Below are 15,676 nucleotides of genomic sequence, written 5' to 3' on the forward strand. Positions count from 1 at the left end.
TTTAGTGTAGGGAGAAGGATGTCTGTAACATATTCATATGGCAAAACTTTATGTATAAATGTATTTTTTATTATTATTATTATACTTTAAGTTTTAGGGTACATGTGCACAATGTGCAGGTTTGTTACATAAGTATCCATGCGCCATGTTGGTGTGCTGCACCCATTAACTCGTCTTAGCATTAGGTATATCTCCTAATGCTGTCCCTCCCCACTAGCCCCACCCCACAACAGTCCCCAGAGTGTGATGTTCCCCTTCCTGTGTCCATGTGTTCTCCTTGTTCAATTCCCACCTATGAGTAAGAACATGCGGTGTTTGGTTTTTTATCCTTGCGATAGTTTACTGAGAATGATGGTTTCCAGTTTCATCCATGTCCCTACAAAGGACATGAACTCATCATTTTTTATGGCTGCATAGTATTCCATGGTGTATATGTGCCACATTTTCTTAATCCAGTCTGTCATTGTTGGACATTTGGGTTGGTTCCAAGTCTTTGCTATTGTGAATAGTGCTGCAATAAACATACGTGTGCATGTGTCTTTATAGCAGCATGATTTATAGTCCTTTGGGTATATGCCCAGTAATGGGATGGCTAGGTCAAATGGTATTTCTAGTTCTAGATCCCTGAGGAATCGCCACACTGACTTCCACAATGGTTGAACTAGTTTACAGTCCCAGCAACAGTGTAAAAATGTTTCTATTTCTCCACATCCTCTCCAGCACCAGCACCTGTTTCCTGGCTTTTTTTTTTTTTTTGGAGATGGAGTCTTGCTCTGTTGCCCAGACTGGAGTGCAGTGGTGCGATCTCGGCTCACTGCAAGCTCCGCCTCCCGGGTTTACACCATTCTCCTGCCTCAGCCTCTCTGAGTAGCTGGGACTACAGGCGCCCGCCACCATGCCCAGCTAATTTTTTTGTATTTTTTAGTAGAGACGGAGTTTCACCGTGGTCTTGACCTCCTGACCTCGTGATCCGCCCGCCTTGGCCTCCCAAAGTGCTGGGATTACAAGCGTGAGCCACCGTGCCCAGCCTGTTTCCTGACTTTTTAAATGATCACCATTCTAACTGCTGTGAGATGGTATCTCACTGTGGTTTTGATTTGCATTTCTCTGATGGCCAGTGATGATGAGCATTTTTTCATGTGTTTTTTTGGCTGCACAAATGTCTTCTTTTGAGAAGTGTCTGTTCATGTCCTTTGCCCATTTTTTGATGGGTTTGGTTTTTTTTTTGTAAATTTGAGTTCATTGTAGATTCTGGATATAGTTGAAAATTTTCTCCATTTTGTAGGTTCCTTTTCACTGATGGTATTTTTTTGCTGTCAGAACTCTTTATTTAATTAGATCCCATTGTCAATTTTGGTTTTTTTGCCATTCTTTTGGTGTTTTAACATGAATCCTTGCCCATCCTATGTCCTGAAGGGATTGCCTACTTTTTTTCTAGGTTTTTATGGTTTTAGGTCTAAATGTAATCTTTAACACTTGAATTAATTTTGTATAAGGTGTAAGGAAGGATCCATTTCACTTACATACACCATTTATTAAATAGGGAATCCTTTTCCCATTACTTGTTTTTGTCAGGTTTGTCAAAGATCAGATAGTTGTAGATATGTGGCATTATTTCTGAGGGCTCTGTTCTGTTCCATTGATCTATGTCTCTGTTGTGGTACCAGTACCATGCTGTTTTGGTTACTGTAGCCTTGTAGTATAGTTTCAAGTCAGGTAACGTGATGCCTCCAGCTTTGTTCTTTTGGCTTAGGATTGACTTGGCGATGCAGGCTCTTTTTTGGTTCCATATGAACTTTAAAGCAGTTTTTTCCAATTCTGTGAAGCAAGTCATTGGTAGCTTGATGGGGATGGCACTGAATCTATAAATTACCTTGGGCAGTATGACCATTTTCACAATATTGATTCTTCCAACCCACGAGCATGGAATGTTCTTCCATTTGTTTGTATCCTCTTTTATTTCATTGAACAGTGGTTTATAGTTCTCCTTGAAGAGGTCCTTCACATCCCTTGTTAGTTGGATTCCTAGGTATTTTATTCTCTTTGAAGCAATTGTGAATGGGAGCTCACTCATGATTTGGCTGTTTGTCTGTGATTGGTGTACAAGAATGCTTGTGATTTTTGTACATTGATTTTATATCCTGAGACTTTGCTGAAGTTGCTTATCAGCTTAAGGAGATTTTGGGCTGAGACAATGGGGTTTTCTAGATATGCAATCATATCATCTGCAAACAGGGACAATTTGACTTCCTCTTTTCCTAATTGAATACCCTTTATTTCCTTCTCCTGCCTGATTACCCTGGCCAGAACTTCCAGCACTATGTTGAATATGAGTGGTGAGAGAGGGCATCCCTGTCTTGTGCCAGTTTTCAAAGGGAATCCTTCCAGTTTTTGCCCATTCAGTATGATATTGGCTGTGGGTTTGTCATAGATAGCTCTTATTATTTTGAGATAGGTCCCATCAATACCTAATTTACTGAGAGTTTTTAGCATGAAGTGTTGTTGAATTTTGTCAAAGGCCTTTTCTGCATCTATTGAGATAATCATTTGGTTTTTGTCTTTGGTTCTGTTTATGTGCTGGATTACATTTACTGATTTGTGTATGTTGAACCAGCCTTGCATCCCAGGGATGAAGCCCACTTGATCATGGTGTATAAGCTTTTTGAGGTGCTGCTGGATTTGGTTTGCCAGTATTTTATTGAGGATTTTTGCATCAATGTTCATCAAGGATATTGGTCTGAAATTTTCTTTTTCGGTTGTGTCTCTGCCAGGCTTTGGTATCAGGATGATGCTGGCCTCATAAAATGTGTTAGGGAGGATTCCCTCTTTTTCTATTGATTGGAATAGTTTCAGAAGGAATGGGATCAGTTCCTCCTTGTACCTCTGGTAGAATTCAGCTGTGAATCCATGAGGTCCTGGACTCTTTTTGGTTGGTAAGCTATTGATTATTGCCACAATTTCGGAGCCTGTTATTGGTCTATTGAGAGATTCAACTTCTTCCTGGTTTAGTCTTGGGAAGGTGTATGTGTTGAGGAATTTACCCATTTCTTCTAGATTTTCTAGGTTATTTGCGTAGAGGTGTTTGTAGTATTCTCTGATGGTAGATTGTATTTTTGTGGGATCGGTGGTGATACCCCCTTTATCATTTTTTATTGCATCTATTTGATTCTTCTCTTATTAGTCTTGCTAGTGGTCTATCAATTTTGTTGATCTTTTCAAAAAACCAGCTCCTGGATTCACTAATCTTTTGAATGGTATTTCGTGTCTCTATTTCCTTCAGTTCTGCTCTGATTTTAGTTATTTCTTGCCTTCTGCTAGCTTTTGAATGTGTTTGCTCTTGCTTCTCTAGTTGTTTTAATTGTGATGTTAGGGTGTCAATTTTGGATCTTTCCTGCTTTCTCTTGTGGGCATTTAATGCTATAAATTTCCCTCTACACACTGCTTTGAATGTGTCCCAGAGATTCTGGTATGTTGTGTCTTTGTTCTCGTTGGTTTCAAAGAACATCTTTATTTCTGCCTTCATTTCATTATGTACCCAGTAGTCATTCAGGAGCAGGTTGTTCAGTTTCCATGTAGTTGAGCGGTTTTGAGTGAGTTTCTTAATCCTGAGTTCTAGTTTGATTGCACTGTGGTCTGAGAGACAATTTGTTATAATTTCTGTTCTTTTGCATTTGCTGAGGAGAGCTTTACTTCCAACTATGTGGTCGATTTTGGAATAGGGGTGGTGTGGTGTGGTGCTGAAAAAAATGTATATTCTGTTGATTTGGGGTGGAGAGTTCTGTAGATGTCTATTAGGTCCGCTTGGTGCAGAGCTGAGTTCAACTCCTGGGTATCCTTGTTAACTTTCTGTCTCGTTGATCTGTCTAATGTTGACAGTGGGGTGTTAAAATCTCCCATTATTATTGTGTGGGAGTTTAAGTCTCTTTGTAGGTCACTAAGGACTTGCTTTATGAATCTGGGTGCTCCTGTGTTGGATGCATATATATTTAGGATAGTTAGCTCTTCTTGTTGAATTCATCCCTTTACGATTATGTAATGACGTTCTTTGTCTCTTTTGATCTTTGTTGGCTTAAAGTCTATTTTATCAGAGACTAGATTGCAACCCCTGCCTTTGTTTTCCATTTGCTTGGCAGATCTTCCTCCATCCCTTTATTTTGAGTCTATGTGTGTCTCTGCACATGAGATGGGTTTCCTGAATACAGCACACTGATGGGTCTTGACTGCATATCCAATTTGCCAGTCAGTGTCTTTTAATTGGAGCATTTAGCCCATTTACATTTATAGTTAATATTGTTATGTGTGAATTTGATCCTGTCATTATGATGTTAGTTGGTTATTTTGCTCGTTAGTTGATGCAGTTTCTTCCTAGCCTCGATGGTCTTCACAATTTGGCATGTTTTTGCAGTGGCTGGTACCGGTTGTTCCTTTTCATGTTTAGTGCTTCCTTCAGGAGCTCTTTTAGGGCAGGCCTGGTGGTGACAAAATCACTCAGCATTTGCTTGTCTGTAAAGTGTTTTATTTCTCCTTCACTTATGAAGCTTAGTTTGGCTGGATATGAGATTCTGGGTTGAAAATTCTTTTCTTTAAGAATGTTGAATATCAGCCCCCACTCTCTTCTGGCTTGTAGAGTTTCTGCTGAGAGATCAGCTGTTAGTCTGATGGGCTTCCCTTTGTGGGTAACCCGACCTTTCTCTCTGGCTGCCCTTAATATTTTTTCCTTCATTTCAACTTTGGTGATCTGATAATTATGTGTCTTGGAGTTGCTCTTCTTGAGGAGTATCTTTGTGGCGTTCTCTGTATTTCCTGAATCTGAATGTTGGCCTGCCTTGCTAGATTGGGGAAGTTCTCTTGGATAATCTTGCAGAGTGTTTTCCAACTTGGTTCCATTCTCCCTGTCACTTTCAGGTACACCAATCAGACATAGGTTTGGTCTTTTCACATAGTCCCATGTTTCTTGGAGGCTTTGTTCATTTCTTTCTTTTTATTCTTTTTTCTCTAAACTTCTCACTTCATTTCATTCATTTCATTCATTTCATCTTCCATCACTGATACCCTTTCTTCCAGTTGATCGCATCGGCTACTGAGGCTTCTGCAATCTTCACGTAGTTCTCGAAACTTGGCTTTCAGTTCCATCAGCTCCTTTAAGCCCTTCTCTGAATTGGTTATCTTAGTTATACATTCATCTATTTTTTTTCAAAGTTTTTAACTTCTTTGCCATTGGTTTGAATCTCCTCCCATAGGTCGGAGTAGCTTGATCGTCTGAAGCCACCTTCTCTCAATTCGTCAAAGTCATTCTCCGTCCAGCTTTGTTCTGTTGCTGGTGAGGAACTGCGTTCCTTTGGAGGAGGAGAGGTGCTCTGCTTTTTAGAATTTCCAGTTTTTCTGCTGTTTTTTCCCCCTTTGTGGTTTTATCTACTTTTTGTCTTTGATGATGGTGATGTACAGATGGGTTTTTGGTGTGGGTGTCCTTGCTGTTTGTTAGTTTTCCTTCTACCAGACAGGACCCTCAGCTGCAGGTCTGTTGGAGTTTGCTAGAGGTCCACTCCAGACCCTGTTTTGCTGGGTGTCAGCAGCGGTGGCTGCAGAACAGCGGATTTTCGTGGACTGCAAGTTCAGCTCTCTGATTGTTCCTCTGGAAGTTTTGTCTCAGAGGAGCACCTGGCCGTGTGAGGTCAGTCTGTCCCTACTGGGGGGTGCCTCCCAGTTAGGCTGCTCAGGGGTCAGGGACCTACTTGAGGAGGCAGTCTGCCTGTTCTCAGATCGCCAGCTGCGTGCTGGGAGAACCACTACTCTCTTTAAAACTGTCGGACAGGGAGATTTAGACTGCAGAGGTTCCTGCTGTCTTTTTGTCTGTGCCCTGCCCCCAGAAGTGGAGCCTACAGAGGCAGGCAGGCCTCCTTGAGCTGTGATGGGCTCCACCCAGTTCGAGCTTCCTGGCTGCTTTGTTTACCTAAGCAAGCCTGGGCAATGGTGGGCGCCCCTGCCCCAGCCTCGCTGCCGCCTTGCAGTTTGATCTCAGACTGCTGTGCTAGCAATCAGCGAGACTCCGTGGGCATAGGACCCTCCGAGCCAGGTGCGGGACACAATCTCCTGGTGTGCCATTTTCCAAGCCTGTTGGAAAAGCGTATTAGGGTGGGAGTGACCTGATTTTCCAGGTGCCGTCAGTTACCCCTTTCTTTGACTAGGAAAGGGAACTCCCTGACCCCTTGTGCTTCCCAAGTGAGGCAATGCCTCACCCTGCTTCAGCTCGCGCACGGTGCACTGCACTGACTGTCCTGCACCCACTGTTTGGCACTCCCTAGTGAGATGAACCCGGTACCTCAGATGGAAATGCAGAAATCACCCATCTTCTGCGTTGCTCACGCTGGGAGCTGTAGACCGGAGCTGTTCCTATTTGGCCATCTTGGCTCCACTCCCTAAACGTATTTAATATGTGTAAGTATGGGTATATACACGCTCATACTTATTGAGAGAATAATTCAAACATGTTAACAACTGGTGAATCTGGGTGAAGAGTATATGGGAGCTCTTATATAATTTCTATAATTTTTCTGAAAGTTTTAAATTATTTCAAAATAAGTTTAAAGAAATATAAAAATATACATAAAGTAAAATCCCATTATTTAGAGAGAACTATAATACCCTTTCATCTACACATTTTTACAAAATAGGATCACATAAAAATCTCACATTCTGTTTTTCAAGTTAATATATTCTGAACATCTTCCAACATCCACAGCTAAAAGTTTACTTTTTCCCATCTGATGTTCACACAGTGTGCCACTGGATTGGTAAAGCACAAAATACTTTGGCAATCCAACTATTTCTGTTTGCTGTTAAAACAATGCTGCACTGACTATCCTCTTTTCTCCTTCTCTCTCTTTCGTTATTCATTTATTTGAGATGGAGTCTCGCTCTGTCACTAGGCTGGAGCGCAGTGGTGTGATCTTGGTTCACTGCAACCTCCACCTCCTGGGTTCAAGTGATTCTCCTACCTTAGCCTCCTGAGTAGCTAGGACTATAGGCACATGCCACCATGCCTGGCTAATCTTTTGTATTTTTAGTAGAGATGGGGTTTCACCATATTAGCCAGGATGGTCTCAATCTTCTGACCTTGTGATCTGCCTGCCTTGGCCTCCCAAAGTGCTGGGATTACAGGCATGAGCCACCGTGCCCTGCCATACCACTATCCTTTAATACACCTCTATGGCAGACATACATTTACTTCTGAAGATCAAAGATTCATCCCTGGGGATATATTCCTTAATTTTAAACCTATATACCACATAAAAGAATCATATTATGAGTCCTTAGCTACAGAACATTTTTAGTCAGTAATTTTATTCATTTTTCATAGCTTTACAGCTTTTATGAAAATAATGATCACTGTAAGTATAAAATGAAAATTAAAGAAAAGGGATAATAACCCAAAACTCTCCCTGGCCAAAAAACCAGTTAGCATATGGCAAATATCCTTCCACACATTATCTTCAGGCATATATTCACATTGAAAGGTGATCATTTATATTAACTAGATCTTACCAAGAGAGCCACAAGCCCTGTTTCTCCCCTAAATACGAGTTCTATTCCTGTTCATGGTTCTGTTATCATCTTGATGGATTTGTTAGAAAGATTCCAAGTGTGAACAAACCCCCTTCCACTCTCAGTAATTTTATAGGGTTTACCACCAGCATAGACTCTCCAAAAACTTGAAGATGTGCAGACAACAGTTGGTAAAACATTTCTCATTTCTAAAGCTTTTTACCAGTATGGACTTTCTGATGATACGTAAGACGTGAACGGTGACGGAAGTCCTTATCACATATGTCACATTTGTATGGTTTTTCTCCAGTGTGGACTCTCTGATGGGCTTCAAGACGTGCACTCTGACTGAAACCTTTACCACACTCTTCACATTTAAAGAGTTTTTCCCTGGTGTGAACACCCAGGTGGACTCGAAGATTTGAGGGGAGACTGAAGGCCTTACCACACTCCTCACATATGTGGGGTTTCTCTCCCGTGTGGACCCGCTGATGGTGACGAAGATTCAAGCTCCTACCAAAGCCTTTCCCACACTCTTCACATTTGTAAGGTTTTTCTCCAGTGTGGCCTCTCTGATGGTATATAAACTGTGAACTGTATCTAAAGCCCTTTCCACACACATCACATTTGTATGGCTTTTCGCCCGTGTGGACTCTCTGATGGGACTGAAGACCAGAGGACTGGCTGAAGCCCTTGCCACAGACACCACATTTGTATGGCTTCTCTCCAGTGTGGACTCTCTGATGTACCCGAAAATCTATGGCCTGACTGAAGCTCTTATCACACTTCTCACATTTATAGGGTTTTTCTCCTGAGTGAACTCTTTGATGTGCATGAAGATTTGATCTCCAACTGAAGCCCTTCCCGCATTCCTCACATTTATATGGTTTTTCTCCAGTGTGAATTACTTGGTGTAGTTTAAGATTTGAACTATAACTGAAGTCCTTACCACACACATCACATCTATATGGTTTCTCTCCAGTGTGGACTCGCTGATGGGTTTGAAGCTTTGAGGACTGACTGAAGCCCTTCCCACACGTTTCACATTTGAATCTTTTCTCCCCAGTGTGGACATTTTGATGTACTTGAAGATTTGAGGCCTGACTGAAGCCCTTACCACACTCCTTACATTTATAGGGTTTCTCTCCCGTGTGAACTCTGAAATGAATATGCAGATCTGTATTACGGGTAAAGCCTTTCCCACACGCCTCACACTTGTATGGCTTCTCTCCAGTGTGGACTCTCCGATGGCATATTAATGGTGAATTGTGGCTGAAGCCCTTACCACACACATCACATTTGTAGGGTTTCTCTCCAGTGTGGACTCTCTGATGGATGTGAAAATGTGCAGCCTGAGTGAAGCCCTTACCACATTCCTCACATTTATAGGGTTTCTCACCCCTGTGGACCCTCTGGTGAACACGGAGATTAACACTCCAACCAAAGCCCTTACCACACTCTTCGCATTTGTATGGTTTTTCTTCAGTGTGGACTCTCTGATGGCACTGAAAATTTGAACTTTGACTAAAGCATTTACCACATTCCTCGCATTTATACGGTTTCTCTCCAGTATGAGTTCTGTAATGAATGATAAGACCCGTGCTGCTACTGAATCCCTTGCCGCAACTGTCGCATCTATAGGACTTCTCTCCTGTATGATTAGGTTGATAAGAATGAAAAGAGCTCTTATTGAAGTAATCACCAGATTCATGACATCTATTGAGTTTCTCTCCTGGGTGAATTCTCTGATGAGTTTGCAGATGTGAGCTTTGACCGAGGGATTTTTCTCCTGTGTGAACATTCTGATGAAGGTGAAGCCTTGGGCTATAACTGAAGCCCCTTCCACACCCACCACATGGATGGGGTTTCTCTCCTAAGGGTAATTTCTGATTGGAGCCATCACTAATGATTTTGCCATATTCATTACCTTTGCAGGGTTTTGGTTCTGTGTCAGTTTTAATATGCTCATGAAATGGTGATTTCTTCATGAAGTCTTCATGTATATGCAGGTTATTTTTCACATCAATTTGCTTACCTCTACTCTGAATCTGTGACTCACTCAGATATGTATTCCTGCAAGAATGCTGGGTTCTCCAAAATGGAAACTCTTGATTTTCAATATAAATAGAGCTATCTCCTTTAGAGTTCATTATACTGTTCTCATTTTCAGAAACCTGAAGAGAGTCACCTTGTAGTAACTGGGAATTCTTCCCCTGAAGACACCTGGTTAATTCACTTGCAACCTGTTTCCAGATTTGCCAGCAGGACAGCTCTTGATTTGAAAGGTATTTTAATGCAAATTTTTGGAGTGTCTCCATCTTATTTTGATGCATGCTGCCTATTAAAAAAAAAAGGAAATATTTAGAGATGAGGGCCGTAAATGCTTTCTTCAGAAATATCAGAATTTCACACTTAGGCCATGGGAGAAAGCCTTGATAAACCAGGGGAAAGGTGACCTTGTCCTTAGAGCATCATGTATTCTTTTGACATGTTTTTCATACAGGTGTAAACAAAGAGTGAGATCAACAGGCTCCCATTTACTAAGTATAAACATGATCCATGTAGAACCGTAAGTCTAACAGTTTAATATGAGAGCTAAAAGCTAAAATCAGGTAGCTGCAGGGCAACAAAAAGACAATCCATATTCCAACCTACAATAACATCAATTAACAGCCTACTCACCTCTTCCTCAGTAGGCTTATGACAAGCGGGATTCTAATAACTAGTTAGATTAGAAAAATTTAGACTGTAGGCATAAAATAGTATTTTAGATCCTGATAGAAATTATTCTCCAACAGGAGATTTGGGAAAGCAGTTGGAATAATAAGATGATTGTTCTAAAACCTGGTAGAAATCCAGGTCTCAGGACAAGAAGTAGAAAAGGGAAAGCTAATCTTGTATAAGTAGGAGAGAACTTCGGAGAGGAAAGAAATAGAGCATAGTGCAAACTCTCAAAGCCAACACACAAGACAAAGAGAGGGAGAGGTATGTTCAGCTTGGAAACTTCCTCCCAGAAAGCAGGGAGCCTTGCTTGTTCTCTCACTCCCTTCAGGTCTCTGCTCACCTTACATGTTACTCTATCCGTGATGCCTTCCATAACACACGATGTAAAAATAAATCAATGGTACCACCATATACTTTTTTTTTTTTTAAACAGCATCTCGCTCTGTCGCCCAGGCTGGAGTGCAGTGGCGTGATCTCAGCTCACTGCAACCTCCACCTCCTGGGTTCAAGACATTTTCCTCCTCAGCCTCCTGGGTAGCGGGGATTACTGGCGCGTGCCACTACACTCAGCCATTTTTTGTATTTTTAGTAGAGATGGGGCTTTGCCATGTTGGCCAGGCTGGTCTTGAACTCCTGACCTCAAGTGATCTGCCCACCTCGGCCTCCCCAAGTGCTGGGATTACAGGCTGAACCACCACGCCTGGCCTGCCATACACCTTCGACTCTTCCCAGTTCGATTACCCTGCTTGACTTTTCCCCACAGTACTTATTAGTTGATTTACTATATACTTTCCTTTTTTTTTTTTCCTTTGTCTCTTTAGACCCACTAGAATGTAACGGTTATGAAAAAAACACGCATTTTGTTTTCTTCATTGCTTTATCCCCACTGTAACAACGGTTTTCAAATTGTTGCAATGCATTAGTGCACCATGAAACTGAGTATGTAACTTGTGACCAAAAAAAAAAACCAGAATAAGACATGCTTAGTGTATTAAAAGCAAAAGAGTACCACTATAAGAAATACTTGTTTTAGTTTGTAAACATACACATAAACATATTTATGCTTAGTCAAGATGTAAAATTATACTTATGTTGAGGGTCATGGTTAGAAATGTATGAAAGACCTTGGCTTAAAATGTTTAGGGGGTGGTTTACCAAGTCCTAATCAAATAATTTGCTTAAATGAAATGTTACATTCTAATAATACAAACTGAAAAAAAATATCAACAGGTATCTACACATTTCTGGATATGGCAGGCTGAGTAATGACACCCCAACCCCAAGAGATGTCCACAACCTGAACCCTCAAACCTGTGAACAGTTAATGTACATGGCAAAAAGGAATTTACAGGCCGGGCACAGTGGTTCACATCTGTAATCCCAGCACTCTGGGAGGCCGAGGCAGGTGGATCACTTGAGGTCAGGAGTTAGAGACCAGCCTGGCCAACAACATGGTGAAACACCGTCTCTGCTTAAAAAAAAAAAAAAAATACAAAAACAATTAGCCTGGTGTGGTGGCAGGCACCTGCAAGCTACTAGGGAAGCTGAGATATGGGAATCGCTTGATCCCAGGAGGTGGAAGGTGCAGTGAGCCAAGATTGCACCACTGCACTCCAGCCTGGATGATGAACAAGACTCTGTCTACAAAAAAAAAAAAAAAAAAGCAATTTATAGATATGATTAAATGAAAGCTTTTAAGATAAGGAGATTATCCTAGATTATCCAATGAGCCCAAAGTAATCACAAATCCTTACAAAAGGGAAGAAAGAGGGAAGCCTCCCAGATTTCACCCTATATATCTCTCCCTTTTGCTGGTTCCAAAGTGTATCTTTTTTGCTATAATAAAACTGTAAGTCCAGCACCTTCCCGAGTTCTGTCAGTCATTCTAACAAATTATCAGGGGAACACCTAAATCTATAGCTACTTGGTCAGAGGCGAGCAAAACTATCTGGGAATCCCTAAACTTAGAGCTGATATGGAGAGCAGTCTTGTGGAAAACTATGCCCTTACTCTGAAAGTCCGGCCTAACTTCAGGTGTTTGGTGTTAGAAGTCACTGCAACATGTAAAGTGCTTCTCACATTGCTTATGCTAGAAGCTAAGATTAATATATGTGGATGCAAATTACACTGGAAACCCAATTTAGAAATTCTGGAATTTTCTTTGCCTAGTCAGGACTCACCTCAACTCCACAGGTATGTCAGCGCCTTTGGACTTCAGGAAATGTCCAATTCAAAACTGCTAAAGAACTACTGTATGTAGGTTATATAACTGTTTTGGTATTAGAGGGAAGGGAAAATGGGCAAGTGGGAAGTCAGCTGTATGGATAAGGCAGTTTTCACCAATGAGTAAAGCCAACTTGAAATTGATACAAGGAAACTAATGAACTGTAATACCTGCCATATTGCCATTGATAATTTTTGATAGTGTAGTTCTACATTCCAACAACTGTTAATAGCTTTTATCTTCTAAGATTAGTAGGTTTGAATATTTACATATCCAAAAATGTCTTAGAAATTACGAGTTATGTTAGACATTCACCAGAAAACAGTGTTCCCAAATAATTAATCACACTGGTGTACTCTCAATCTATGAGCTAACTCTCAGAGTAAAAGGGATGTGATGTCTACTTGTCTCCATTCTCTGTAAGTTTTTTGTTAAGAATTCTTATAAAAACAAACTCTTTGGCTGGGCGTGGTGGTTCATGCCTGTAATCCCAGCACTTTGGGAGGCTGAGACGGGCAGACCACGAGCTCAGGAGTTCGAGACCAGCCTGGCCAACATGGTGAAACACCATCTCTACTAAAAATACAAAAATTAGCCAGGCGTGGTGGCAGGCGCCTGTAATCCCAGCTACTCGGGAGGCTGAAGCAGGAGATTGCTTGAACCCAGGAGGCGAAGGTTGCAGTGAGCCAAGATCATGCCACTGCACTCTAGCCTGGGTAACATATCAAGACTACATCTTGGGGAGATGGGGGAGGGGGCAGGGGAAGCCCCTTAATATGTGTTCCTCTGACTTATGAAGAATGTTTTAGAGTATTACTTGTACATAGAGCATGGCTGCAAAATCCTGAAACATGCTGAAGGCATCAAAGAAAAATCTTTGAGATAGGGTGGCAGAAAATGCTACAAGATTTGTTAAAAGAAAGACTTTGTTTACTATGCAAAAATGAAAAGTAACAATAACTAGGATAATTCCCGAGGTTAAGTTTGCATATGAAAATGAGACCCAGTAAAGTGAAGCAAATATCAAACATTCCTAAACACATCAAACATGAAGCAGCATGTAGACCCAAAAAGGAAGATGAACCAAAGAAGATGAATTATATCCATCAACTATTCACAGAATTCAGAGCCTAGTCTATCATGTTAATAGATAAGCTTCCTTGTTTTGTTTTTGGGGTGGGGAGAGCATATAAATTTACAACATTCATGGTGTCTCACGCCAGTAATCCCAGCACTTTGGGAGACCAAAGTGGGTAAGATCAGAAGTTTGAGACCAGCCTGGCCAACATGGTGAAGCCCTGTCTCTACTAAAAATACAAAAATTAGTTGGGCATGGTGTGTGTCACCTGTAATCCCAGCAATTGGGAGGCTGAGGCAGGAGAATTGCTTGAACCCGGGAGGCGGAGGTTGCAGTGAGCCAAGATAGCACCACTGCACTCCAGCCTGGGTAACAGAGCAAGACTCGGTCTCAAAAAAAAAAAAAAAAAAATTCACATCATCTAGGAATATCTAATTTTTACTTTTAATTTTGTGTGTGTGTGAGACAAGGTCTCACTATGTTGTCCAGGTTGGTCTCAAATTCCTGGGCTCACTTGATGCTCCTGCCTCAGCCTCCCAAGTAGCTGGGACTACAGGTGTATGCTAACATGCCTGGCTAATATATATATATATATATATACATAATTTTTTTTTTTTTTTTTGTAGAGATGGAGTCTCACTATGTTGCCCAGGTTGGTCTGGAACTCTTCAGCTCAAGTGATCCTCCCACTTCAGCCTCCCATGTAGCCAGGATTACAGGTGTGTACCACCACACCCAGCTTACTTTTAATTTTTAAGTCAGTAGACCTGAGGAATATGCAAATTAAAGAGAAAGCAAAGAAGGAGAGAAAGGAAAGGTAAGGGGATGGAAGATGGTATTTTAAATTAAAATGGTAAATTTAAACACAGAAGGCCTCTCTAATGATATAACATTTGAGCAATGATTTGAGTGCAGTAAGTAAGGTGCTGGGGAGACTCTCCACCAAGGCAATGAGGAGAGCTAATTTGAAGCCATGGAACAGAAGGGAACTTGGTATGTTTAACAAATACTCCAAGGGCAGCCAGCATGGCTGAGATGATCTAGGCAGAGGGAAAGGAATGGGAGATCAAAGAGAAACTTGGTTAGATGAGACCAGGTAGGGTCTTACAGTTCAGTACAAGGACTCTGAGTGAAATGGGAAGGTTGTGAAGGCTTCTGAGCAGAGGAATGACATAATCTAATGTGTTCTTTAAGGAACCATTCTGGGCCGGGTGCAGCAGCTCACATTTGTAATCCTGGCACTTTAGGAGGCCGAGGTGGGAAGACTGCTTGAGTCCAGGAGTTTGAGACCAGCCTGGGCAACACAGCAAGACCTCATCCCTATAAAAAATAAAAAAATTAGCCAGGTATCATGATATACACCTGTAGTCCTAGCTACTTAGGAGGCTGAGGTGGGAGGACCACTTGAAATCAGGAGGTTGAGGCTGCAGTGAGCTACAATCACACTGCTGCACTCCAGCTTGGGTGACAGGGTGAGACCCTGTCTCAAAAAAATAAAGATTAAAAAAAGAACCACTCTGGCTACCATTTAGAAAGCAGATTATAGGAGCACAAGGGAGGAGGTGGGGAGACCAGCATGGAAGCTGTTGTTATAATCCAGGTGAAAGATGACCACACTCGGACCAGGGAGGTCATGGACATGGTAAGATGCAGACTAACCAGTACCTGAAAGAATAGACACAGGGTTCTCACCAGAATACCTACTTCTTTGGGTTTCTGTTTCCATCATCCAAAGCTTTTCTTCTGCTTCCAACTGGGATACCATATCTGGTTGGAAGGGAAGATGCCCTATGAAAATGTAGATTTATATGTATTTAAGATGAACACACAACTAAAACACATTTTTGTCTGAACCTATAAGCCTCACAACCTCTAGAGTGATACTTTATTATTTTATTTATTTTGAGACAGAGTCTCGCTCTGTCACCCAGGCTGAAGTGCAATGGCACAATCTCGGCTCACTGCAACCTCTGCCTCCAGGGTTCAAGCAATTCTCCTGCCTCAGCCTCCCAAGTAGTTGGGATTACAGGTGCCTGCCACCACACCCAGCTAATTTTTGCATTTTTAGTAGAGATGGTGTTTCACCATGTTGGCCAGGATGGTCTTGA

General features: G+C 41.6%; 1 protein-coding gene across 8 annotated transcripts in view; it reads right to left on the minus strand.

Moving 5' to 3' along the window:
* Window positions 1-15,676, minus strand: part of LOC116480560 (zinc finger protein 227) — a 65,336-nt gene that overhangs the window by 31,083 nt on the left and 18,577 nt on the right. For 4 of the 8 annotated variants that reach the window (XM_058426331.1, XM_032172660.2, XM_058426334.1 and 1 more), the window contains 2 exons: window positions 15,273-15,356; window positions 6,200-9,880 (listed from right to left, as the gene is read on the minus strand). In XM_058426331.1, the coding sequence (XP_058282314.1) occupies window positions 7,752-9,880; window positions 15,273-15,356 (2,213 nt within the window). In that variant the 3' untranslated portion in view covers window positions 6,200-7,751. Of the gene's footprint in view, window positions 1-6,199; window positions 9,881-15,272; window positions 15,357-15,676 lie in introns of those variants that run through there. The other 4 variants (XM_058426335.1, XM_058426336.1, XM_058426332.1 and 1 more) reach the window with 3 other exon arrangements.

Source organism: Hylobates moloch, unplaced genomic scaffold, assembly GCF_009828535.3.
Source record: "Hylobates moloch isolate HMO894 unplaced genomic scaffold, HMol_V3 SCAFFOLD_13, whole genome shotgun sequence".
NCBI lineage: Eukaryota > Metazoa > Chordata > Mammalia > Primates > Hylobatidae > Hylobates > Hylobates moloch.